This window comes from Musa acuminata, chromosome BXJ1-6, assembly GCF_036884655.1.
Source record: "Musa acuminata AAA Group cultivar baxijiao chromosome BXJ1-6, Cavendish_Baxijiao_AAA, whole genome shotgun sequence".
Taxonomy (NCBI): Eukaryota; Viridiplantae; Streptophyta; class Magnoliopsida; order Zingiberales; family Musaceae; genus Musa; species Musa acuminata.
Genome location: NC_088332.1, coordinates 4,467,810 through 4,495,217, shown reverse-complemented (window position 1 = coordinate 4,495,217; position 27,408 = coordinate 4,467,810). Strand labels below are relative to the sequence as shown.

Here is a 27,408-nt window from a genome sequence, read left to right as displayed (position 1 = left end):
AGAGAGGAGGGTGGGCAAGAACTGTGGGATGGTCTCACCAGTGTCATGGATCCACCACCACCATCATTTTAGTATAAGCCCTTTTTCTCTGGTGCTGTTCTTTCATCTTATCCTCTTCTGCTTACCTATGCAGGTGCCAACACAGTTCCAAGCCACCTCCATTCATATGTGGGTTAATGCAAGTGTTATCAGTTCATCATCATATTAAATGTCTCGCCTAATTTATTGTTCATGTGTTATATAACTTGATATTAACAAGAGAAGACATATTCAGTTCAGTGAACTCAAGCATTTCACTTCTGTCAAGAAAATATATGAAACCTCTACAAAGTTTTGCAGAGGCAGCACCACACAGTATTGCAGTATGAAATCGGAGTCAGTATTGGCTGTCAGTTCTTTGGTTTCCTTGGAAGTTCAAAGCAACAAGATGGATACTGCAAATTTAAACAGGACTGAATGAGCCCACAAATATATAATCATCAACATATATTCAAACTGACATGGAGGAAGAGTAGATCCAAGGATTTGGGGCAGACAAGCACATATATACCGACATGACAACATTTGATGGCACATTCTGATTCAACTTCAGGCACTAGTATGATGTGCCGATACGACTAAAGAATAGCTACAAAGAGCAACATAAGTAATCTGATGAGGGGAATTTTTAGTGATTTTCCCTCTTCTTCACTTGAACTAAGCTTATTAAGGGTTCAAAACAGTAAGAACGCAAGTAAGCGCAAGTTACTTCCATGGTATGTTAGAGAGGCCTTGCTGATTGCTGTTATTGCACACAGGGGTGCTCTGGTTGAGTGGGCTCCCAGGGCCACCGGAGTATTCGCTCATGGTGCCCCGCGAAAGTGGGCTGCTGGCTCCCGTCATCCCATCTGCGGCAAGCTTTCCAGGGGCAGATGTTGGGTCTACGGGATTAATCTGTTTCGGGCCCTTTTTTCCATCAGGTATAAAGCTCCCCATAACTACCTGAAAAGGTCAATTCCAGTCAATTATGATCACTCGGTGCAAATATTGAGCTACATCGGAAACCAATTTATGCAACAAAGTATGACCCAAATGTGACCGGCGTAAAAATTTACGCCATGACATCACTCAAAAAGAGCCACCATTTACGTATTCAAACAGCCTGGAGTAACTTTTTGAGTGGATTGTGAAGTTGACAACTGAATGAAAACTTGAGAACGTAGAGATGTCTTGATGCATCAATCGCTTAAACCACAACTACAAGGAGGATAACACTAAAAATAATAAGTTCGGGGCCACAAAAAAGCACAATTATATTTTTAGCCAAAGCAATGTCAGATAGGACCTCAACAGCCATGCATAAAAGGTATTTTTATACAACTCCACATTAGCATTAAATGGCAACGTGGTGGAAACATCCTAAAAGGCACCAAGTTTATGTTGCTTGTATTTCCCCATTTGTGGAACTTGATGTCAATAAAAGTTTGATAAAAAAAATGAAGACCATACTAATTGTTTAATCTATAATATTCACAAGCTCAGTAGATAATAAATGATCATATGCCTAATTGGCCTGATGAAGTTTTACTTTAATTTAACACAAACGAACCTGAACTGGGGATGCTGCCATCAAAAGTCCTGCCACTCCACCACCTAAAACTCGTCCATCAGGACCAGCTAGCGATACACTCAAGCCACCTGTTCGACTTCGCTGTCCACCACTCTCTGACAGCAAAAATGATCCAGACAATGACAAGATCTCAAATCGTCCCTGTATAAGAAAATACTCTAAGAACCTGTACAAGTGACTAAGACACTCCACAAACCTGAATGAAAAGTCAGTCAACAGAACAATGAACAAAGCACAGTTTGAGGCTTTTCTTAGATTCCATAAGCAGAACAGATTTCGAAAATGTCAGGAACAAAGATGCAGACATCTTTCGAATGAACAAAGGACAGACTTAAATTATTCTCCAGATTCTGTAGGAGGGCTATATTTTCAAAATGTCAACAACAAGGATGTGGACATCTTTCTTATTGTATACTAAGAACATCTTCCAAAAAGGACATGCACATAAGGCTAAAATGACTGATGTGATATTACAAGTATTACCAAATAGCTTCCTATTAAATTTAGTGAACATCATTCCCAAAAAACCAAGACTTCAGAATCATTCACTAAAATGAGTGACATGACTTTGCCAAAGCTTCCAAACATTGATCAAGCGACATCTTCTGTTGTGAAATAGTCCATTGAAACAATTCAATCATGATAAATGGATTTGCAAAACAAAACAAGCAGGAAATGAACCAGATTGTCAGAGGAAACAAAAATGCAGTACTTAGCAGATGCTTGTAGCAGTTTTGGAAAGACTAGCATCTGTACCTCATAAGTTACAGTACCACCAGAAGTTGCTGGCTGACGAAGAGTTACATTAGATATGGCACCATTTGCTGAAAGAATGCAAATGGCACGTGATCCATGCTGAGAAAATGACATAATTTTTGAAAATACATCCTGAAACCAGAGATCGAACAAATTAATAGCAGTTAAATATTTTTTAATGGATCCTCCTATTCAACAATAAACCCAAGATCATGGACCTTAGACCAATCCAAAAATATGTAAGACTAAAATGCATGACATATATTTGGACTATCCATCCCACTAGAGATTCTCATTTGCATCAGGCATTAAGGAATCCAAGACTCAAGGCATCTTAGTCTGAGACAATAATATGCTTGTATGCTTTGGACTTCAATCTCTTTCAAGGCGAAGTATAACAGAAGTCATCAAATAAAAGAAACTAAGTGGGAAAAGAAAAAAGAAACTGGTACCCAACTTGTTATCTCGTGCATGAGAACATATTCTTTGTCTTAAGAGTATATTATGCCTGATTATGTGGATGATAGGTTCATAAAAGCTTTTACAACCATATGATGTTAAATAATAAAACGAATTACAGATGACAAGCGTTGCATGGATATAGTCATGAGATAAATATCCAAGTGTGGTGCAGAAAAGAGAGAAAAAGAAAAAAACATGGCACACAGGAGAAGAATAAATTATGATGTATACATGTAAATTATGTTTGTGCATTATGAAGCATATGACATTGTTCAAAGAGGTAGTTGTGAAAGATCAGGTAAAGTTTTAGCTAACATGTCAGATAAGTTTTACACCTGTTCCCCTGGCCATTAATGATTACTAATCATAGCAGTTAAGCAAACCTGGTAGGTCAACATTATTCTTGTGACCAAGTTTTTGTCATAGGTAATTTTCCAAATTTGATAAATAAAAAAACCTCGCCTTAGTAATCGCCTTTGCATTCTACATCTCATAATAAAATCTTTCAGTAAAAACAAAGAGTTGGTTGCCAAGATTTGCATCAAATGACTATTCAAAATTTCAGCCGAAATTTATTTCTATCACAGAATAAATTTCAAGGTGCCTAAATAAATAGCTTATATCACTAAAAAAATTATACAAAAAGGATGTCACAAAATTATACAAATAGGCAACATCCTTGCTCCTTTTGACATCAGTTCAATGGAACACAATAATTTTTCCTCTATGTTTAATTACTTTGGCCTCTCAAGGAAAGTTTTGGCTTTAGCCCTGACTCGATATAGAATTAGAAATAACCTAATGGAAAAAATATATATACAGAAACAACATGCATCTCCTTCATAAGAATGAGAAAATGAAACATGAAAAAAACAAATGCTTTGACGAACTACAATTTTAAATGTTTGCTTCAAATTAATTGGATCTTGTTTGCAGAAAAAGCAGAAATGAAAAGACAAACAAGTGTACAACCTATGTTGTACATCACTTGACAAATCACAAAGCAACATAGAGACGAGTTCTGTCAAGGTTACAGATTATTCCTTTATTCACGTTAAATGCTATAAAAGAATAATTAGATACAGGAAGCTCATACAACAATTAGATACAGTAAGCTAATACAACCAGGACAGGTGGAACCTATCATCCTCCATATATGAAACGATTTTAAGAAGAAATTGATACCTCTCCTGCCGTTACTGTAATAACATGAGGAGTAAATCCAGTTCCTGATGATCCTGCAAGTCAACAAGTACAGTTACAAAGAAGTGGCAAGAAATACAAACATTCTATCAAAAAGAAAAAAGAGAAAAGTACACTTAAAAGAATCTACAAAATACATCAGATGCATATCACTGTTACAAGCTTATAATAATTCAAGTGTTAACAGAAATCAAGTAAAAGATTAATGTGTCATTTCCTAACAAGAAACCAGACTATCAATTATTGGCCAATGGGAAAGCAACTTTATCTTGCTGGACAATAGAAAATATATAATCATCGAGCATATAATTTGGAGAATGTATATAAACTTTGTTAGGATGCATAAAACAATTATAAAAAAAATTAGTATAATAATGCATTTAGCATCAAACAATCATTTCTAAATTTCTCAGGTTTCAATAAAATAAGAAGAAAGAGGTCATGAACAATGATATATTTTGAGAACAGTTGGCCATGCCTGTCAGATCCATTAAAATTTGAATTCAGAGAAAAAAAAAAGAATCTTTCTTTACTTTTTGATAAGGCAAACACTCTCGATGGAAACAAGAATCAGCTTCTCCACAGGATACCAAGCAAGAAAAACAAATTTGACCGACGCAGTTAAGATCACAAAAAAGAGGGCCAAAGTCCACCAAAATATTCATCCACCGAGGTATATCAATACCTCATGACAAATGCTAATAGCAATACGAGATAAGCATTGATAATACCTAGAGCACCCAGCTTCTGCTTCTTGTTGCCGGAACCCGGTGGCCGGCCCCTTGGTTTCTTAGTGGCATCAGCCGGGTTAGCCATCCCTGCACGAGGAGAGAATGCACCGGCTACCGGCAAGACTGAAGCAGCAGTGGATAAAGGGTTCAGAGCAAGGCCATCGGGTCCGTACTTCCTCGGCCGCCCCCTCTTCCGTTTCACTGGCTCTCCAACGTTGATGTTCAGGCCATGGGGTGTGATCACCGCAGAGCTACCATCTCCAGCTCCAGCATTCTCTCCTCCATCTCCTCCTTGATAAGGAGGAGGAGAAGGCCGAGGAGGAGCAGGAGATGAACTGGTTATCGGCTTGAAGATAGCCGTGCCATCTGCCACGTAGGCCAATCGCAAGCTCTGCATCGCCGGCGGCTGCGATCGCACCGGACTTTTCTGCACACCAAAGAACAACGAGGAGGTTTCTCTACTAGCCATAGTCCCCTGCTCCAACCTCACTTCCATGCGACCAAGCAGCGAGCTGTAAGCACCATTACCTACCAGGCAATCCAAATCCTACAGCGACGCCAATAACATCCAAAACTTCCTACAGGGCTACTCTGAGGAGTAAGATCACACTCGAGAACCTCTTCCGAAGTCAAAAAAAGAAGAAAATTTGAGCGCTTTTCTCCACTAAGCACTCGAAAATTTAACTACGTTCCAAGGAATTCTAACAAAGATCAGGAAAGATGAAAATTTTTACGGCGAAAGCCTCCTGAAACATGCACCGAAGCACTGCAGCTGACAAATAATTCCTAAACCCATAAGCCCTACGCTTCAAAATCTATTCTTCGTCTCCAAATTACGACAGCAACGACCAGAATAACAATTCGACTTGTAATAATTGGCAGCACAAAACACTAAGAAACCAGACTAAGCAAGAAAATCGACATAACCCTAACAGTACTAGGAGATCAAAAGGGCAGGGACAAAAGAATCAAGATCCGGTCAAATAAAGCAGAGGAACTACTACTACTGTCCCCATCGCCTTATCACGTCAAAATTCCTCCTTTTCTCCAAACTCCTGCGGAAAAACACGACGACTCTGGCCAATAATTTCCTCAAGAAAGCCGAGAATGAGGGAAAAAAGACGAGAAAAGAGCGATTTTGGTGAAGGAAAAGAACCTAAACGCCCGTGTCAGATCGCTCAGAGAGCTTCTCTCACTGAGCCCTGAGAACACTAAAATGGAGGAAATCAATGCCCCTTTTTTTAATAATTTCGCGGAGGTTTTCCGAATTAAATAATAATCACAACAATAAAAAGAAGGCCGGCAAAATTTCTTAATCCAAATTAACGTAACAATTAACCTAAAACGCTATTAATTAATCTCCAAAAACCCACAAATCTTTCTTTCTACCATTAGGTGGCTCGTCACGATTCGTGCAAAAAGCTTGATAATCATGATGTCCACACCCGACTTGAGTTCCATACATAGTGGTTTTCATCCAATATAATAAATATATCATTAAGATTAGGGCCTGTCTGCAATTAGTTTAGGGGAATCTAAATTGCTTATTATTATTATAATATATATATATATATATGATTTATCATCTTTAAAATATTTTAAATAATATTTTAATTATATTAAATAACATACATATGAATTTACCTATCACTTATATAATAAATACATTAATCAATTTAAATATCTAAACATCATCCTTAAATTTGATTTATACAAGAGGGATATAAAAAATATTATGACACTTTGTTGATTTTTCTGTCAACTATTTACAAGAAATATTAATTTTTATTACTTTCATGGTTTATAAAGAAAAGCTAATAAATTAATTAGTCAAGATTAAATCTGCATTTTTGAACCAAAAGAGTAGTACTATCAACATGGATAGCTACTGATATAATATTTAAAACAGGCCAAGTCTGACTTTTTAAGCATGACATTATTATAATTAAGAGAAGTTTATCATTGTTAAGTTAATTAATTCAACCACAGGATAAGCATGACATCTCAGGAAAAAGACAGATTTAGTGGACAGCCTTGAACATATTACATGGAATTGAATTGTTGAGGGGAGGAGGAGGAGATGTGAAAACCTTATCTTGGAATTATATTGTGGACTAGCATACCAAAAAGGTGAGTGTTAGGTCTAAAACCAATAAGTTGTGTTGGAAAAAGTAGGGAAAAAGACAAATACTCCATGTGACCTCCTACCCCTTCCATTTCTCCCATTGCTCAACTTGATAATCTCCCCCCATCTCTTTTTGCCTTTCTTATTTTCTCCTACTTCCTCTTGTGAACAAAAAGATTCATTGCAAGTCTGGTCTCCCTTTCCCTCTTGTGAACAAAAAGATGATAGAAGTCTGGTCCCTGGTGTGGCCATGACTTGGACAACTAATGTTTATGCAACCAATTTACTGCAAGAAGATTGACAACAGCACCAGCTGCCATGGCTTTTGGTTGAGAAGTCAAGTTTAGAGGGGCAAAAAAAATTCATTAGGCTAGAAAACAAAAGAGATTTGTTTTCTTTCTAGCTTCCCTAGAAAGGGGAACTTGTATGGTGGTCTGTCTTGCAAGCAACTGGATACTGTCTGTTTGATGGCATGACTTGGAACCTTTTCCAAGATGGCCAAACTTGGGTCTGCTGGGATGCCAAGTGGATCAGGTTACATCTTCTCCAGTTGGGAACTGAACTTATCTGCCACAAGGTGAAAATTATTTGGTTAGACATGAATTTGAAGTCAGAAACACCAAAAATTTTCACTTTTTTTGTTGTTGTTGTTGTCATTCTTTCTCATTTTTCTTGCAATAATTTAACAGCAAAACTCTGCTGATATGTGTTCAATTCTTCTTTTAGATTGGTAGGACAAAGAAGAGGGTTTATTGCATTCATTCAATCAGGAAGTTATTCTTTGAAAGAAGTGAGATAAGAACTAGTTGTTTTGCCTGTATGTTTTACATGCTTGAAAAGCTCCCTGGCAGTAAATTACTACTGCAAGAGAGTTTGTGAGTTGGATGGAGCCTCCAATATGAAATGAGGATGACAAAGAGAGAGACAGAGAGATTTAATGCAGTGGAGATTAAGTAGAAGGTAAAGATGGCTCCTCCTAATGAAATAATGAAAAGCCATCTTCACTGCCTCAGTCACCAATACTCCTTGGTTCTCTTTCAGGACAGCAGATAAAAAGGTTTTCAGGAACTAATCAAACCCCACAAGAACACTCTTGCCATCTCAATCCATACATACATGATCTACCTTTCAAGATAACATCTTCCACCTGCCCTCTCCATAGCCTGCATGTTTCAAAAGCAATTAATTTGTGTATATCTGTAATTAAATTAGAGCAATGCAACAAAGCACCCAAGAAATTGATTATACCCAACAGCACATTAGCAAAGCTTCAGTTAAAGATACACCATAAAACTTGAGCTATTATGAGTTTATGACATGACAGGAACAACTTAAGCAGTAAGAAGAATGACCATAAATTTATGGTGTGGAGTCTCATTTTTCATCTGAGCTAATTTAAAAGAACCAAATGGAAGTGGCAAATGAAATCTAAGGTTGTGAGAGTACATCCCTAATTGCAGTCTCAAGGATCAAATGGTACATGTCATGCTTAATGGTTTGTATCTTTTACCAACCAGAATGTTGGTGGCCAATAAACCTTTGTATTGAGTTTACCCTTTGGCATAGTTTAATTTCCATTTTCTCTACAGCTTCTGTTTTATACCGATTTAAACTATGCTATAAATAATATCTTCACCATTTTAATCTTCCTATTTTACTCTATAAATAATATCTTCATCGATCTCCTAAATATATATAGCTTTTACTTCAAAGTTTTTTTTGTCTATTCAACTTAATTATATTATCTTATTTATTTCTATAATCACTAAAATTATATTTTATTTATTCAGTTTTAATCCTACTTAATCTAAAACTTTTAGTTTCTAAGGCTTATCTCTATAGGTCAAGCTTATAATTAATTCGACTAAAATTTTCATCAACTAAGACAACATCGTATAAGTGACTAGTAAATTCATCTATTATCAATATGAAAAGGTAGGGATGGATCTTTGATGTAATCCTATGCTAATTGTAAACCCACTACATACACTATTTATAGTTTTAATACTAATAGCTACATTATCGTACATATCTTTAATAGCATTAATATAATTAGTAGGTATATTTTTTTTTCTAAAATCCACTATAATAAATCTCCAAGAATCTTATGATTTTCTCTAGATTAATAAAATTTTTATAGTTCACGCATAAAAATTAAAGATTTTCCTATCCATTTACACTTTAAAAAACCATTTAAATTATTCTGGCTCCACTAGAAAGCCATGCATAAATTATGTTTAACTTGAGGATCAACAATAAATGATGAAAAAAAGTAAGATTACTTTTGTATCAAATTTTGAATGGCTATATTTCAGAACATGCAAGGATACGAAGAAAATACAACTTAAAGCTGTCTCAGGTTGACTTATAATGGATGATGAAACTGCACGACATGGAGGACAGAGGAGATCCTCTGGCGAAACTTTAGGCACCTAGATAGTTGTGAGAGATCCATAAAATCTATATAAACTAGGGATTCCGTCGTTATCAAACACCCGTATAAGTTAGGGATCTCGAAAACCCTCGTTAGGGTTTCAAGAAGACGTAACAATGAAACATATTGATTCGACGATTCAATAAACCGATCTGACCCCAAATTCTCACGATATCGAACCGTTCAATTAACACCGAACGGTTCAGGAAATTAAGATCCGCTTTTAGCTTATAAACCGTCATCAGGGTACTTCGCCTTCATCAGGCCTACTGTCCATCTGATCTCGGATCAACGATCAGGATACAACACAATACTTTGAGATATATATAATATATAATAAAAATTACTTTTCGTACGCGTTGTCTGTTACCCGCGCATGCCTTTAGATGTGGGGCCCTCTGTTCAACCAATCACAAGGCAGGAAGGAAGTCTTACTCGCTGAAATGGCTCAGAACAGAGCATTTATCAGAACAACGATTGAGACAGTAATAAAAGCTCATGCACAACGGTAACACGAAGCGCCTGCACCTCAAAATTATCATGGCAGCAGTAGCGCAAGAACAACACCCTTTGATATCTATCACCAATCGCCACTGCACACTCCGAGGACCAAAACATGGAAGCAACAACGACTCCAGTGTGCCGTTCACCGGAATCTGCAGTGTGCCCTGCAGTTGCTCTGGCAGTCGTAGAAGCAGGGCCCGTCGCAGTGCATGGGGCAGAGAAGCTTCATTCCGCCGCACCGCCCCCGGCCGGAGCACCGGGCGTACTCCCCCACCCTGTACAAGCTCGAGCTGTAGTTGTGCCTCCGACTGCCACTTAACGTGCCACCTCTTCCACCTCCCTGTCTCTGATTGTTCCCGCCTCCGCCGCCGCCTCCGTTTCCTCTGCATCCCCACCAACACCCCCCGTTTCTGGTTCCGTTTCCTCCTCCTCCTCCGCCGCCGCCGCCCGATGTCCCACCGCCACCGCCACCGCCTCCACCTCCTCCTCCGCCACCACCTCCTGCGCTGCCCCATCCCCATCCGTAACCCCACCCCCACCCCCAACTCCAACTGCTACCAGCACCGCTTCCTCCTCCACCGCCACCTCCACCACCATTTCTGCCGCTTCCTCCTCCCCCACCACTCCCACCGTTACTCCCCCCTCCGCCGCCTCCGCCGCTACCATCAGTTTGCCATTGCCTGCGCGCGTACATCTTGGCAGGAGCTGTTGTGTCGAGCTGCGGCTGGTGCAATTCACCATGTGAGTCATTGCTGCTGGTTGTTGGCGATGGAAGATCAGCCGCGTAGCAAAGCATGACGGCGCAGGCCGCCACAGAGGCAAGGAACAGGGAACCCCGCCAAGGAGTTCCTCCTGATGACAACCTCATCGCGGTTGCCTCGATCTACTTGCTGGGTTCAGGAATCAGGACACCATTAACTCTTGGAGCGCCGCACCTTTATACTCGTACCGGCGGTGGAGACGGCAATGATGGTGACAGTTAAGCAAGAAGAGACGGACCAAGATTGCAGACTGCGACAAAGACACAGACAGAGAAATGGCTTGCGCTCTACTCTTCCCCACAGGCTGGGGGAAAGCTTTTGGTTGGCCAATGCCCGTCCAAATCCTTGGTTTCATGGTTCAGGGGGGGGGAGGTGTATGGACCAATGCCTGAGATCATTTCATGAGAGTTGAAATGATTGCAGGATTAGGATGGAATGGGGAGTGCTTGCTCAATCTTTTCCTACAGTCTCTCACACAGTTCCCTCTGAATAGAAGCTTCCATTGGCGATCTTAATCCATAATCCCACTTGCTTCACTCATGGTGGAAGTTGGGATGACAGCTACCATCTCTGCAGTGAGCTATCAAGTTGGCCGGATGCTGCCCCAGTTGCATTGCACACATTGTACACTACAGTAAGTGCATCATCTATATCTGTTACTGCTTCATCTCAGGTTTTTAGAGCATTTCATAGAATGATTTCTTTGGAGACAATAGGCTGTTCTTGTTTCAAATTGATACAACAATTTATAGGCTGTTCTTCCTTTTAGATAGCAGAAACTATGGATTGTTTGATGTCAAAAGAATGGCTTAAATGAAGGCAGTGAGAGAGAGGCTGCATGGTAATACTCTTGCTGGCATTTCCAGTAACCTTCATGGAAGGATATTCTCCAATTCATCTGATGGCTATGCAGAGCTCCAATCGAGTTCAACTGATCAATAGAAATGCTGTTTTTACCATCAGAATTGTGAGACCTGAATTCTGCAGATGCTTATAATTAAAGATCCAAGAATTTCATGTCGTAATGACATCTGATAACCAGAAAAAGGCAGTCAAATAGAAGCAAGGATATTTGTAAGAAAAAAGAAATATTACTGTTCTTCATGGACAAGATGATGCAGATGACTGCAAGAACACATTCTGTTGGAGATTTAAACGAATAAAGATGGTTCCACCATGGGATTAATTCTATCCAAATCTTTATCTGAGTAACTGTGACTGGTTCTTGAGTTCTGTTTTGTTTTGAGTTTTTGTGTGGGTACTTTTTGATTCTAGACGTACATGACTCTGCAACAGTGGCTTCATTGCTCATCCAGGAAGAGCATCCTTCATGTGCAGTTGACATACAAATGCAAGCATTTGGCAACATCTAGCTTCTTTTCAAAGAAAAGAAAAATGATATGCCTGATAATGATACAGAATGCAGTTCCTGAATGTTGTGCTCTGTAAGTCTTTCCAATCCTTGCCTACAAGTAGCCTCAGTAGGTCTACACCACTCAGTGCTATCAAATCATGAACCCTAGAATATCTACAATATTAAATGAGTATGGTGTTTGATTCATATCCAGTGGGCCTTTTCATCCATATTGAAGTTCAAATGCCTACTTATTTCACTTGTGATGTAACACTAGCAAATTAGCAAATGTTCAGGAAAAAGCAAAAAAGACACCATCAGGACAAGAGAAATATTTTTATTTCCTATTGGACAGGGACAGGAATTAGATCAACTTCTTTGACCCAAAAAAGGATGCAAATGAAAGATTGAAAGAAAGACTTTATAGATCGAGTCATTTTCCTAACAGTTTATGCTTTTAGGATAACTAAGTTGTTATCCAACTAAAGTTATATCATATTATGAGAGCACTTTGAAGACATTCAACAAAGGATGCTAAGGTATTGACTACACATATAATTAAGCTATTTAATGCCTTGCCTTAGTTTATAACTAGCAAACCATCCATATCTTCTTGACCAAATTGCAAGCCCTGTGTTCTGATTCTCTTTTTCTGTAAACTTACTTCTTGCAGATGAACTTGAGGCCTTGATGAAAGAGCAAAACTCCAGAAAAAATGTCATGCAGAGAAAGGCAAACTGATATCCAAAAACAAGGACCAGATTCTTTTTTGTCTTTGCAGATGAATTCATTGAGTGTTGAATGGAGGAGGGACAGGTGAAAAGAGAAGCAGACAAAGGAAGTAGAGAATTATTGGGGAGACCATGCTCGTAAAGAACACAGAACATGAAAGCCAAAACCAAAGGGTAATAACAGAAGCTATTTTTTATTACTATTAATTTTTTTTTCCACCAATGAGGCTGCTCATGATGTCACAAAAAGTCAACGCTAGAAGAGAAAGAAAGGGTAAAAAGTCATCATCCTTTTGTGGTAAGTATTTATAAGTCAATCAAAGATCATTTCTCCTTAATATAAGACACTAGCATTTTGATCATGTCTCTTTATATTGTGGAAGACTCATGTACTGCATACATGAAAAACTACTATAATCGTCAAGAAAATCCTCACTCGTATAAACCTTTTGGGCCTTCATATTCCGATCTAAAACTTAATCCTCTCAAAAGAAACCCTTCTGCATCCTCAGAAACTCTCATCTCATAGAGAATTCTAAGTATATGTTTTCCTGTTATCTTGAATATAGCATATTTTCTCATAATTAGTGATGCACGTACCTATCATTAGCATTCCTTCCTCCCAATCCAGCTAACTACTGAACAAATCATCACACATGAGTTGTGTTCAGTCCTAAGTATCTGTGTCCAAACAAGCATGCAGCAGAAGAATGCAGGAACCGCTGATCGAAGAACATGTAGAAACCAGATTCAGATTTGAATTCATGCTTTCTTAGTTTGGTGAACAAGTTCATTTGGTGTTGCTGATGAATGCCTCATTGTTCTATGCCTTGTACCTTCAGCTAGCTAGAGGTCTTCTTTCACTTGATTTCTAGTGTGACTGCAACTTCATGATTAATCTCACATTATTCTCTGTGGATTTAGCTCGATAGAATGATTTGATAGGACAATTAATGCCTCTGCCTGCTGGAGCTTCCTTCATTAAAGTATGCAGCTTAGCTTATGCATGCATATTTATATGCTTACACACCCCAAAGTAGATCAAGGATTAACCATTGCTATCCACATACAAAGCATCCATCCAGTGAGATTAAACAACAGTTTAAGCATCAGATTAAAGTCATACCAACTAAAGAAATAGTGGTGGATGCAGTGGGTTAATTGGACAGAGGAGCACGACAAGAGCGGCCAGTGGAGCGCACATGGCCGCCTCCCACACCGCCGACGGCGATGCAGCGGCGCCGCCCGATAAAACTATTGATTGCCCAGCTTATTCCTATGCTTTCAGTCGATGGATTGATTGGAGTCTGCATAGAGATTGATGCTTTTTTGGATGCTCGAGTTTGTCAACCTTACAAACAATTGTTTTGCTTTGCCAACTACTCATCATCGAAGGAGAAGCAACGACATGAAGGGGTGCTGCGGAAGATTTCCCAAGTAAATGTTTATGGAGTTATAGATCGGACACATTACTTATCAGGTGGGATTCTCTCGCACAAGCTTGCCTTTGGCAACACAGACGAGAAGAAGAAGAAGAAGAAGAGGTGAGAGGGTTACAGTGAATGTTTACCTCAGCCCTGCAAAGGTAGAGAGAGAGAGAGAGAGAGAGAGAGAGAGAGAGAGAGAGAGCTTCGGTACTTGTCCATCACTTATTAATCCCTATATGTTGTTCATGATGAATGGAATCTTGGTGGAACAAAGTTGATCACAACTCCATGTAATTGGCATCTCTCAACAGCTGCTAATTAACTAATGCATGTTGCTTTTTCTACATGCTTTGGAACCCATTAAGTATTAATGATTACTCTAAGCATCTGACCCACTTTTCTTTAGTTAAGCTATTATAATTATATATAGTGGAAGTTGAATCCCTAATCTGAATATGTCATATTTGAGGTTGATCTAATTAATCTAATGGTTAATTCCCCATTTTTGTGTGTTCAAAACATCAGATTTACCCTTTAGAGTATATACAAATAAAATAAAATTTCACAAACAACCAAGAAGAGATGATGAAACTTAACCATCATTTTCTCGATCGTAAAGAGGTATTCAGTATTATTTTACATTATTTACATGAGCTAATTATATATTATCTCCTATAATTAGTTATCTTTAGCAACTCTATCTTTATACTTTTACGTATCGACTCTACTATTGATAAAAATATGATAAGGTTTACTATTAAATACATGCTGACTTTATCTCACTTTAGTTTATCATTAAGCACGTGCGATATTTTCATTAACGGAGTCGACGACATGAGAAGAAATGAGATTAAATATTTTTTTTTGTAAATATTTTCTAATATAACTTTTAAAAATGTAAAGATCGATATAGATAACTAATTATTAGAGATAATATGAAATTAATCATATTTATATTTAGTGTTGGTAAGTATAAGTCTTTTGTTGTATACATAAGAAATAACTTCCTTTGATGTTGCTGTAGATAATTACTTGAAGCTAAAAATGATCTCATCACCAACTTAATATATGTTTTAGGTAGATAATATTGAATTATGCATGTTTACCTGAATTAGAGGGTCAAACACCTGAAGCTGTAATTGATGGTTTAATGACAGTGAAAACAAAGTAGGAGCTGAATGGATCAACATATTCCATGTTTCATGATATCTTTACATGATATATGTATTATAATGACATCTCCAAAGTCCATACTATGAACAGTTGTGTGCAATATAATACAAAGGCTGCACTAATAGAAAGCCATTCGGGCTGCTTCCAATCCATGTTATTATACTAAATGGTCTCTATCTATCTCTCGTGTATCTTCCTGAATGGCCGCCGATCCAACTTGTTGCTTTTGGTATATTTATTCTGATGCATCTCTTCTCATCATCATCATCATCATCTTGTTTCTCTTCTCTCTCTCTCTCTCTCTCTCTCTCAGAGATGTATGGCAATGCAATGGGTTCTTGGAAAGAGAGGGTTTTGAGCTGAGATGGGTGAAAGGTGGAGAAGGACTCGGCTATCAGGTTAGTTGTTCTGATCGAAGGAGATGAATTAAAGAGCGCTCTTTGGGGTTCTCAAGCTTCTTATGGTTTGGATTTTGATCTCATTTGCTTCCTTCTGTTGCTGTGGAGGAGAAGAGAGACTGCTCATAAGAAGTTGGCTCAAAGGAGGGTCTGATTTGGTTCTATAGAAGACAAGAGAAGAGGGGAGGAGAAGCTGGCGAACAAGTGGTGGGAGAGAGTGGATGCGGTGGAGATGGCAGGAAAGGAGTCTGGTGGCAGCAGAGACGACTCTTCTCTCTACCTCCACCACCTCCTTGGCCCGCCAGCGCCCCCGACGCACGTCCCGCCCGAAGAGTCCAAGCTGCCTCAGAAGGAAAGCCCGAATCCCGCGGACCATGGCGATGGCAGCGGTGAACGACCTACTACCTCTGCTGCCGCCGCTGTAGGTCCTGTCCGCCGCCCCCGCGGCCGGCCCCTTGGTTCCAAGAACAAGCCGAAGCCGCCTATTATAGTCACGTGCGACAGCCCCAACGCCCTCCATTCCCACGTGCTCGAGGTCGCGGCCGGCGCCGACGTGGTCGAGTGCGTCAACGAGTACGCCCGGCGCCGCGGCCGGGGTGTGTCCGTCCTCAGCGGCGGCGGAGCTGTCGTCAACGTTGCCCTCCGCCAGCCTGGAGCCTCGGCGCCGGGGGGCGTGGTGGCCACCCTCAGGGGTAGGTTCGAGATCCTCTCGCTGACCGGGACCGTCCTCCCGCCTCCCGCGCCGCTCGGTGCGACCGGCCTAACCGTGTTTCTGGCCGGAGGGCAGGGGCAGGTGATCGGAGGAAGCGTGGTTGGACCGCTGGTGGCGGCGGGGCCGGTGGTGCTGATGACGGCGTCGTTCTCCAATGCCATGTACGAGCATCTGCCGTTGGAAGGCGAGGAGGAACCGACAGAGGCAACAGCAGCGGAGGGGCAGCAACCCGGCGGTTTGCAGTCCTCAGCAGTTACTAGCAGTGGCCATGAAGGTGGTGACGGAGGAGTTGGCGCCGTCGGCCTTCCGTTCTACAGTTTGGGTGCAAGCACGGGGAATTACCAGCACCCAGGTGATGCTTTTGGATGGGCTACCGGTAGTAATCTTCGGCCACCATTTTGATTCAGACACAAGTTCACTACTACCACTAAGTGATGTTCAACACACACTGCCACCGAAGAAGAAGAAGAAGAAGAATTCATAGGTTTCATGCTGTTTGCTTTGGAGTACTGCCAGATGTTAAGCTTCAGTTGCACCACTTCACCAGCTTCAGCGGCATCAATGGAGGCATGCTAGCTGATGAGGTTGGTATGAACAATGAGTAGGATCTGATCTGAGTACTAAGAATCACTCCATTAACTTGGATTTGCTGTGAAGCGGAAAGAATGGGAAGTAGGAAAGGAAGAGATGTCAGCAGGAAGTCACATATGTCTCCTCTCTTTCGCCTTATTTTCCTTTTGATGTGACGCTTCCTTAGCTATGTTGTAGAAATTGTTCTAAATCATGAACTCACCAATTGATGGACTTCTGGTGCTTATATCTCTTGTGTGGGTTGTATGAGTTAACATTCTCAGCTGAGCCTTCCGCAGAAACCCTAGCTGTGGGAAGAAGAAAGTGCAGACTTGACCTACTGTGAGACTGTGCAAGGAAAAGAACTGAAGGTGCAGTTAATTTACTGAGCATGATGGCAGGCAAACTGACCATATGATATTGACAAAGATGCTCATAGATTCTCAAATCTGATTTCATCTTCTTCTAAGTACGTTTGCAGAAGAAGATCTCTGCCTCCCACTTCCCATGAACATCCAAACCATGATCATGTTGGTTTCACTGACATGGTCATCCTCTCTCTCTCTCTCTTTCTCTCGCTTTATTGTGTGCATAAAGAATTATAATTTTATGTGTTAAGAATATTTTAATTTTAATTTATAATTTCTAATAAAATCTTTTGAAATCTCTTTTACATCTTTTACATCTTTTTTTTAATTTTTTCTATCGACTCCACATACGTACGTATATATGTATACATATAACGTACGTATGTATGTATGTGTGTATATATACAATGTTGTCACAAAGCTAACAATTTAAATATCACATTCTATACACGTCCATTTATTGATATCAATATACAGAAAGAAAAGCTTTCAGGTTCTTGATCCAAACGAGGCTATCTTACAAGCAGTATAAGGTTAATTTTCCACTATGTCAATGAAAATTCTTATTCTGTGTTACCTGTTCTAGCCAACTTACTGACTATTGTGTATCCACCCATGGATGCATACAAATCTATATTCTGAATTTTAAGGGACTATCGAACTCAATTGGTATATATCTACTTCCGCATGCTACCTTTCTGATCCATCTGACCTGTGAGTAGAACTTGGAAGTGCAGTCAATACAACTATTCATTAACTGAATGGAGGCATCGCTGGAACAATCTACAAAGCTGTTCTGCTATGAAAAAGATTCATAGAAGTTTCAGTTGAACCATAGCCAAAACTTTCCTCACAAGCTGTACCAGCGAGTAACAGGTTCAATCCAAGTCCAAATCATGGCTTTCAGCAAGACCAGTTACAATTTTGACGAAGTTGTGAAACAAAAGAAATTGTTAACTCGGTGCGGGCAAGCAAGAGCCATTTACATGAAGAACCTTTGACAGAACAATCTTTTGATAGGCGAAAGTTCGATATAAATAACAGAAGCAAACTTGCGCCGAATATTTAGCCACGGAAGTAGCGCAAGATTTTGGTGTGATCTATCACAGTAAGGTGCATTCCAGGATCGAACATGATTTCTGACAAAGGATGCAAGGGTTTCTCCATCACCTCGATGCAGCTCTGGCACTCATTGAAGAATGATAGTTGGTGCTTCTCTGTTTGCGATAGGAAGAATAGACATCATCGTACTGGCTCACCTCATTGGGGTCTGCAGTGGCTCCGAGTCCCAACCTTCCTGAGCCACCCGATCCTGCTTTTCGATCAACGCTACCATCAGCATACGCTCCAGTTTCTGCATCCATCTTCAAGTTCGGTGGAGGAATGCATGCCCCTCCCTTTCGAGCGGGAGGATCCATCCCACATTCATCGTATTCATCATCTGATGCAGACTGTCTAATTGGCCCTTCTGATGGGTTGATCTCTCCAATCTCTTTGAAGAACTTGGACACTTGATCGAGAACCTTTGAAGGGGACATGGTGGATGGGGCAATCACAGTGGGGATATCAAGAGTACTTAAAGGAGAGTAGGGAACACCACTACCGATCTGCGTCTTCCTCACCATGTCAGGGATGAGGCCAGGAGGGAACAAAGGATAAGGTGAAGGACCTTGATCCATTATGCTGGCTGCGGAATTGGGTTGCAGCTGAGGGAGAGCTGTCGGCACAGTTGGTTGGACTGGAAGAGTGAGCGAGGATGGAGTCTGCTGTGTTACAGTAGGTGTGAACTGCAGAGCTGAAGTTGGAAGCAAATGTTTGTTGGTGACTTCTTGACTTTGGAAACTCAGATCAGAATTTTTATTGTCTGACCATTGTTGTGGTGTTAAGCCTACAACCAAAAGAGATAAAAATGGTGTAAAGTTCACACTGTCAATTAAAAAAATGCTAATAGCGAGGTAATATTTAATGCTTAAGTGGGTTAACCAAACTGTCAATAAAGGTGCTCTAATTTTTTATAATTCATGACACAAACTGACAGGCCGAGCACCAAACAACATGGGTAAAAGATAATAGCATAGCATGAGGACCAATAAATAATCTTGCAGCATAAGACATGAAGAATGAAGATAAATGTTCCACAGGATTATTAGAATGATAGAAGTTTATTCAGAGATTCTGAAGTGCTTTTAGAAATAAGATGGATCATTTAATGTTCTATAAGCAACAGGAGTCGACTTGTGATCGAACATCTACATTCTGGGTAACAATGGCCATTGAATGATTGGAAGTTGGTATGATTCTGCTTCCAGAATAGGTTACTCATGTCCAAGGTTAATGTTCTATAAGCAAAGAATATCATGCAACCAATGGAGAAGATTGTAGTCATTCTCATGTATATTTCAATAATGAGTTCAAATTAGTGCATATCACAAAGGGTATAACTCGGATAAAAAACTGCAAAGGGGGTTTCTGCAGTCTAAAATAAGAAAATTTTGAGGAAGGTGGAAAAAGGAAGCAGTCAACTGGCGCAGAGCTCAATGCTTGTTAGTAAATATAGCTCTACCAAAAGACTATTGTTAGCTTCTCAGAATGATTTTGTAAAAAAAAAACCATGACATATAGGCAGGTGGAACAACTGTGGATCACAAAGCCCTAGATAATCATGACTTATAGTTGTCAAGAAGTTTGAAGAACCTCAAGTTCGAAGAACCTTTTACAATACAGCACACCTAGAAGTTAAGGTACAAACAAATGGTACATTTCATATGAATGTTTGAGTGGTCCAACAAAAGTAAAAAAATAAAAGAATTGAAACTAACATGGAGCGGATGTTGTAGCATGCAGAATTCTGTTGCACATGGATAAGAGATGGCAAAACAGACCTGTGAGATTTGAGGAGTTTAATCCACCTACTGCTTCCACTTGTGCTGCTGACCGACATGGTAATCCACCAGTCATTTCTCTCTCAAGGCTAGTAACAGTATCCTGGTTATACACTTCCTTCGATGCCCAAAACTGTAATATCTTCTCCAAACGAGACTGGTTAGCATCTTTGTTATGAGGATTATTGTAAATTTTTGCAAGCATGGATCCCAACACAGGTCTAAATGCAAGTGCTTCATTATCCAGTTCTTGAGGACTGATTCGGTGTTGCAAGCTGCAACAAAAGGTAAATGCTAAATATAGATCAATCATCGGAATGAAGTATCTAAACAAGTGGCTTCTTACTCAGTTGAATGAGGGCTAATCAATGTCAGAAGAACAAGAAAACAATAATTAGTAAATTGAACAAAGGAAATATAGAGAAACTTGGTAAACAAATCTTGACAGTACAACATATCTTTGCAGAAATATCCTACATTAATTAAATACAGACAAGTATTTATAAATATATGTGTATTATAGTATATATTGGCAGAAATTATAATGCTCCAACTGGAGCTACCTAAAAACTGAGCCAATTAGGAAAAGGATCAACCTAGCTTAGATCCTTCAGAGGTGCAAGTAGACCAAATTAAGATATGGTCAGTCAATTGGTCACTAGTCAATCCCATTTTTACCAATGCAACAAATCACTACAAAATAAAATACTACCTAATGACTATCATATTGTGTAATTTGGAAATATTCCCACATTATAGAACTATGGGTAGGTCGACCCTTTTCCTAATAGGAGCCAGTTGCTCCTATAGGAGTGATATAGCTCTCTCTCTCTCTCTCTCTCTCTCTCTATGTATGTATATGTATATTATATATGTATGTATGTATATGTATGTTTTTGTGTATATGTATGTATGTATATGTATGTATTTGTGTATATGTATATATGTATATACATATATATATTTATATATGTATATACATGTATGTATATACATATATATACATATATATATATATGTATATACATGTATGTATATACATATATATATATACATATATATATATACATATATATATATACATATATATATATATATATACATATATATATATATATATATATACATATATACATATATATATTGATGGAATAATCCTTTACTACTTAGATAGCTCATTATTTTCAATACTATGTCAGCTGTGATACCATTTATAACAACTTAAACCCATTGGATAATTGATTCATCAACTTATTGAGTCTAAACCACTACTAAAAATTCTTAAGCCCAAATTAACTGTAGCACATCCTCCGAGCACTTATTAGATAGACTCCATTCTTCTCTTAATTTTAATGTAGGACTAAACTAGGGTTTGCAAACTTCTGTTGATGCACAATCACAATGTGGGTTTGCAGTTTGCTATAAAGATTTTATTTTATTTCACCCTTCTCTTCTTTCGTTGCCATTGTTGGAGTCTCAAAAAGTCATTGCTACAAATAACAACTTCTCACTTTTTAATAAATCTATGATTCAAAATTCGATCAATTTAATAATAATTATTTGTTATTCAAAATCTTATATGCAAACTTACAACTTATTATATGATCGAAGATATCAACTTCACTCTTGAAATAAATATTCTAAAGAAATCCTAGAATAGAATTCATGAATATATTTTAGTCTAATTATTTTATCAAGAACATAAATCATATAGAATAATTTTCTCAAATTCTATGATTCGTTGAATAACATCATGTGATATGAAAATCATCAAGAAGGAATAAAACTTACATTCTAACATGCTTTCTGTAATGCCCTCGATTTAGTCCCATATCGAAAGTGGATTAAGACTTATATTGACTTTTAGGAGTCTGATAGGTATACAATTGTTAATTTCAGCGTAAGCATTCTAGGGCAGTGGTTCAAGCTCAACAAAGCTCCCATGCCAATTATCCCATTAGATCAGGTCGTAACAATTAGTATTATAATTGATCTAATTATGAGGCATGGTGTGAGGCTGAAATAAGAAAGGACTACCTGTGGATAGGGCCAGAGTGCACGTCATGGTGTGAAGCTACTAAGGCTACCCATGGATGGGGCCAACGGGCATGTCATGACGTGGAGCCATCACTAGACTATACTTTATATGCACCATGCTAGGTCTAACTCTAAACTATGTTAGGCCTTGACGAGGACGTCAAGCCCATAAGCAGAGAAGATTGGAATGCCCCCGATTTAGTTCCACATTAGAAGTGGGCTAAGACTTAGATTGACTTATAAGGATCTGATGGTTGTACTACAGGAGTACTACTATTAATTTCAACTTAAGCATCTTGGATCAGTGGTTTAGACTCAACGAAATTAACATACCAGTTAGCCCAAGTCGGGTTGTGACACTTTGATGACTAAAGAAAATTTTGAAAGAAGTCCAAGGCTTACTTAGGAATAGTCTTCGTGGATAAAAGATCCTTCAATGGATATAGACACAACCCTCTAAGGAGGTATTTAGATTCACACATTAGTATTTAGAAGATTGTCTTTACTCCCTATAACGAGAGGAACTAACCTATGGGAAGATTATGCACCGGGAACCAAGAACAACTTCAAAAGATCAAAATTCTATTCATAAGGACTAATCTTAAGTAAGCCTTAGACTTCTCTTATTTCCTTTTTTATCCATCAAAGCATGTAGATTGTAAATTCTATTCCTTCTCGATGATTTTTAGATCATAAATTTTATTCAAATAATGATAGGATAAAAAAATTTCTAGACAATTTATGTTCTTGATGAAATATCTAGATGAAAAATATACTTAATAGGATCACGATTTATTGATTTTTTTTAGAATAGTTATTTCAATAGTAAATTTGATACTTTGGATCATATGGTAAGTCACAACTTTACTTATAAAATTTTGAATCATGAATTGTTATTGAATTGATCAGAAATCTAAATCATAGTTTTATTAAAAAGAGAGATGTCATTTGCCACTAGAATCCATAGCTACGACTTCTTGAGACTCCGACAACAACAACCAAAGAAGAGAAGGGTGAAAAATAAAATAAAATATTTATTGTAGCAAGCCACACAATTATTGCACATTAACAGAAGGTTGTGATTAGGAACCAAGCAAAGCATGGGAAAGAAAAGAGGAAATAAAGAAGAAAAAAGTGAAAGAAAGAGAGATTGTTTTGCAGCAAATATGTTGTTTACTCCTTCAACGGAAGGAAGGTCGACGAGTAGAGAGGTAAAGGAAAGTGTAAAGAACTAGAAGGGAAGTAAAAAAGAAACTAAAAAAGAAAAAGAAAACAAAAAATGAAAGCAAAAAGAAAGAGAAGGATAAAAAGAAATTTTGATCGAGATCAATTACATCATGCATATATGATAAATTAGACTTGATAATCTGCATGATAAATTACAACATGCATGTATGCATGATTCTAATCATACTCCTTATATAATTTAAGAAAATCAAAAGGATATTCTATAATTAAGATAAGTACCATGTGATTTCGTTTACCCATACTCAAAGTTACTATATGTATTTTTAAAAAGAGTAAAACTATAAGATTTGAAAGGTTATTTGAAGTATTTATTGAATTGCATAATATTTTATTGTTCAAAAGTATTGCAATTTTTTTGCATATATTAGTCTTAAAATGTTATATGATGCTACCAAGATTTGAAAAGATTTGTAAAGAACTATTTAAACCCTTAGATTCCTATATGTATTAAATATTTCAATTGTCGGTCATTATGATGATCTTAATGGGAACTAAACATTGATTTTCTAAAGAGGCTAAAAATTAATATTTCTTCGAAAAGTAATTTCTTTTAAGCTCTAGCATAGGGATAATATATATCAGTGTCTGTCATACCGAATCGTACGGCCCGGTACGGGCGGTACGTACCGGTCCGACAGGCCAACGGTACATGGACCGCCCGGTACCGGTCCGCACTGTAGCAGTGCTACAGTGCTCGGTACACCGTACCGTACCGGTACCGAGCCCAGATCGAAATACCGGTACGGTACGGTATTGCGAACCTTGATACATATCATGAGGATTGAAAATGACTATGGACTTTATTATGGGATACAACATGGCCATCATTGTCCTTGCTAATACGACAATTATTCTCTATATATTCTTTGTTATGTACACATTATTTTAAAAATTAAATATGTATCATTTTGAAAAACTATTTAAAGTCTTATAGTTTATGGTTTGCAAGATACATAATGCTAAGTTTATGATTTACAAAGTATAAAACTAATGTTATGATTTCTGTATAACCAATAAGAAAGATTTAGCAAGTGCTGAAGATCAATACGATTAATAAGTTTTAGCAAGAGATATATTTTATACATTAGTTTAACTCGTATGTGTGTTTCAATGTTTATTAAGACGTGATTTGCTCATACTACCATAAAATTTCTTCAAATGTCCATAAATATGCTCGAAAGAACAATTGAAGTATCTAAACTTGGATTTGATTCTAATCATAATGTTATTTGAATTTGGATATTGTGAAATTCCAAAGATGTAATTGCATTTATTGAATATGTTATTTGCTTATTGAATAATGTGAATTTATTGAATATGATATTATTCTAAGAATAATCCCTCCAAGTAATGAAAGATGAAAATAATATTCCACTAATACCTTTAGTACCTGTTTCATGCTATGCCAGGCATTAGACCAGAGAGGTAGGCCTAAAGAGAGAGCATACTTCTCCAATAGCCTACCTCATCCATCTAAAAGGTGACATAGGAAAGAGGAGAAAAAAAAGTGCTCATATTGTTCAGTGTTCTCCAAATGTAAAATAAAAATATGAAAAATCAAATAGTGTATTTGGTTTCACAAGCAAAACCACTTACAACAAAAAATGAATACGGACTCCCATATCAGCAAATATGAAACCAAATGTTTGTTATACATCAAATAGAAATCAATTGAGGCGATCTTATATTCATACTCTAAAATTAATAACAAATCCGGCATATCCAAATGTCAAAAAAAAGAAGAAAGTGGAATGACTTTGAACCCTAAACAAGAACTGATCATTTTCTGCTAAAGATAATGTGACAAATAGATAAAAGAAAGAGATGTAGTACCTGTCAAAGAGAATGTCATTGACCAGAAAAATGATATGCATCTGCCTCTCAGAATCATCTAAAGCAAAAATTCTGTCTCTAAGTGACTCAGCTAGAGCTGGTGCAAAAGGTGACCTTTGCATAAACCACACTTTGGCCCCCTTTATTGATTCTTTGGTGCCAGTAAGATTGATAAGCACACTACTAAGCTCTGCAGCAACATCAGATGGAAGTGGACCTGATAGCCCCTTGAATGACTTTGTTGACAGTTCATAATCAGGTCGAGGTTGTCCCATGAAAGGTTGGGAGTGCAACTTCTGATGCTGATCATAAAAGGGTGGATAAGAAGGTTGATGCAACTGTGGTGCTCCGAACACAGAACCCGTTGGACCAGCTGGAGTGCTTATGAGAGTAGGATTTACGGCAGATGGATTTAACATTGGATTATGAGATGAAGGAATCATAGGCATTGAAGAGGAGTGGAAAGAATGGTGGGAGGGTGCACCAGGTGGTCGTGTGTATAGCCAGCACTTATATCTATAGTAATTATGTCCTTCGCCGCCAAAAAGGAAACTGTAATCAGGATTGTCACGCTGTTTCTCACAGACCATAGATTCAAATTCAGAGCCATTCTTGGCAACATATTCCACCAACATATCAATCCGCTGTTGAAGCTCAGGATCTGAAGGTGGAGCAACTGGTGGAGCTGACTCATATGGATGTGTGTAAGCCGCTTGTGCCATGATATGAAGGGGTAAATTATGAGGTTCTAAGGCAGCTAAGGCCTGCTGTTGTTGTTGAAGATTAAGAGGAAGATGATGAGGAAAAATCTGCTGCTGTGGGGGAAAGTGGTGATGATAGGCAGGAAATGGTTGAGAGGGATGAGGAGGCAGGAATGGTGAACCATGTACTTGATGAGGAAATTGCTGAGGTTGTGGATGAAATCCAAACTGTTGTTGTGGTTGCATGCTTGCCTGCTGCTGTTGTTGCTGAGCAAAGGCCATGGCTGTTAAGTACTCCTGAGCTTGCCGATCCATCACTGTAAGAAGTGTACAATGTTTCCTCCTTTTCCTAAAACAGATCTGAAAGCACCAACAAATAATACTAATTAGCCAAGAAAAAAAAGGAAAGCCTCCAGAAGCAGCAAGGTCAACAGAATGTGATTATTAAACAGCCAAGAACATATTTAAACACATTAATTTCCCCATTCATGGGCTAGTAAAGTATATTACAACTAGCTTTATAATTCAAACACATTAACCTGATAATATTTCTTATCAGAAACCGAGTGATAACGTTTACGTCTCACAAAATATGTACCGGTTATGTGATGGGCTACAGGTAAAGATAGCATGCCTTAAGTAACATGTTACAAGAACAAGAAAGAACAACTTCGCATAGAATATACGGCTTTCGTCTCCCGATGATCCAAATACGAGAACGCATTCCATTCTGTTAAAAAACGTGAAAACAAAAACTTGATGAAAAATAAAAATCCAAGCAAAAAATTGTTCTTTGTCGAAAGCTCAAAAAGATCTTATTTTGGGGCTGTTGAGTCAAGGAAAACATAGGAATAAAAAAAATAAACCTAACAACTGAAGAAATTTCACTTTTGATGATCCAGGAAGCACGAAAGGGCGATAACATATCACAGAATCAGAAAGAACAAACACGAACTCGAAACCCTAGAAGTAAAACGACAAACCTAGTGAAATCGGACGACTTTACCATCTTGGTGTTCAAATCAAGGCAAGGAAAAACCAATTTGACCAAGATTAATAAAGTTAAGCCCGTAGTCCTCTAAAACAAGGATACAAGAACGACGAGAAAGGCGAGAAAGATAGAGCAAACAAGAAAGAAAGAAGAGAGGGCGAGATGGGTAGGTATTACCACCCGACCAAGCGAGAAGAAGATGAGGCCGAGCTCTACTGATGGCTGCGGTGGCCCTCCGACGGGATTGGCGGCGTTGGGTAGCGGCGGAGAGAGGTGTCGTCGAGTGTCCGAAGGCGGGGCATGATAACAACTCGAACTTCGTCCGAGTCAGGACTCGGTTTAACATCAACTCGTCCATCTGTGCGTTCCTCGATCAGTCCCGTCGAATTAAGTCATCT

The 27,408-nt window shown here is 38.5% G+C and overlaps 4 protein-coding genes across 9 annotated transcripts; 1 reads left to right on the top strand and 3 right to left on the bottom strand.

Annotated features, from left to right (window-relative positions):
- Positions 1 to 469: 469 nt before the first annotated feature.
- LOC135675731 (AT-hook motif nuclear-localized protein 10-like) lies at positions 470 to 6,029 on the bottom strand. 4 transcript variants are annotated; one of them, XM_065186184.1, is made up of 7 exons: positions 5,918 to 6,029; positions 4,762 to 5,816; positions 4,013 to 4,065; positions 2,366 to 2,497; positions 1,589 to 1,750; positions 1,129 to 1,236; positions 470 to 981 (listed from the first exon to the last, which is right to left on the bottom strand). In XM_065186184.1, exons 2-7 carry the CDS (start codon positions 5,255 to 5,257, stop codon positions 745 to 747), a joined length of 1,188 nt encoding a protein of 395 aa, XP_065042256.1. In that variant the 5' UTR covers positions 5,258 to 5,816; positions 5,918 to 6,029; the 3' UTR covers positions 470 to 744. The 4 variants fall into 4 exon arrangements, with proteins under 4 accessions (XP_065042256.1, XP_065042255.1, XP_065042258.1 ...); XM_065186183.1 differs by having other exon boundaries at positions 4,762 to 6,009; XM_065186186.1 differs by lacking the exon at positions 2,366 to 2,497 and having other exon boundaries at positions 4,762 to 6,018.
- A 3,937-nt stretch (positions 6,030 to 9,966) lies between these two features.
- On the bottom strand, positions 9,967 to 10,692 carry LOC135677944 (glycine-rich cell wall structural protein-like). Its single transcript, XM_065190347.1, has one exon. It carries the CDS (start codon positions 10,690 to 10,692, stop codon positions 9,967 to 9,969), a length of 726 nt encoding a protein of 241 aa, XP_065046419.1.
- Positions 10,693 to 15,468: 4,776 nt separating this feature from the next.
- LOC135677637 (AT-hook motif nuclear-localized protein 25-like) lies at positions 15,469 to 17,184 on the top strand. 2 transcript variants are annotated; one of them, XM_065190006.1, is made up of 2 exons: positions 15,469 to 15,668; positions 15,783 to 17,184. In XM_065190006.1, the coding sequence occupies exon 2, from the start codon at positions 15,901 to 15,903 to the stop codon at positions 16,780 to 16,782; it is 882 nt and encodes a 293-aa protein (XP_065046078.1). In that variant the 5' UTR covers positions 15,469 to 15,668; positions 15,783 to 15,900; the 3' UTR covers positions 16,783 to 17,184. The 2 variants fall into 2 exon arrangements, with proteins under 2 accessions (XP_065046078.1, XP_065046080.1); XM_065190008.1 differs by having other exon boundaries at positions 15,780 to 17,184.
- A 1,004-nt stretch (positions 17,185 to 18,188) lies between these two features.
- Positions 18,189 to 27,370, bottom strand: LOC103986860 (uncharacterized). 2 transcript variants are annotated; one of them, XM_009404976.3, is made up of 4 exons: positions 27,188 to 27,370; positions 25,319 to 26,379; positions 20,201 to 20,475; positions 18,189 to 19,206 (listed from the first exon to the last, which is right to left on the bottom strand). In XM_009404976.3, the coding sequence occupies exons 2-4, from the start codon at positions 26,332 to 26,334 to the stop codon at positions 18,485 to 18,487; spliced, it is 2,013 nt and encodes a 670-aa protein (XP_009403251.2). In that variant the 5' UTR covers positions 26,335 to 26,379; positions 27,188 to 27,370; the 3' UTR covers positions 18,189 to 18,484. The 2 variants fall into 2 exon arrangements, with proteins under 2 accessions (XP_009403251.2, XP_009403252.2); XM_009404977.3 differs by having other exon boundaries at positions 27,191 to 27,370.
- Positions 27,371 to 27,408: the final 38 nt, after the last annotated feature.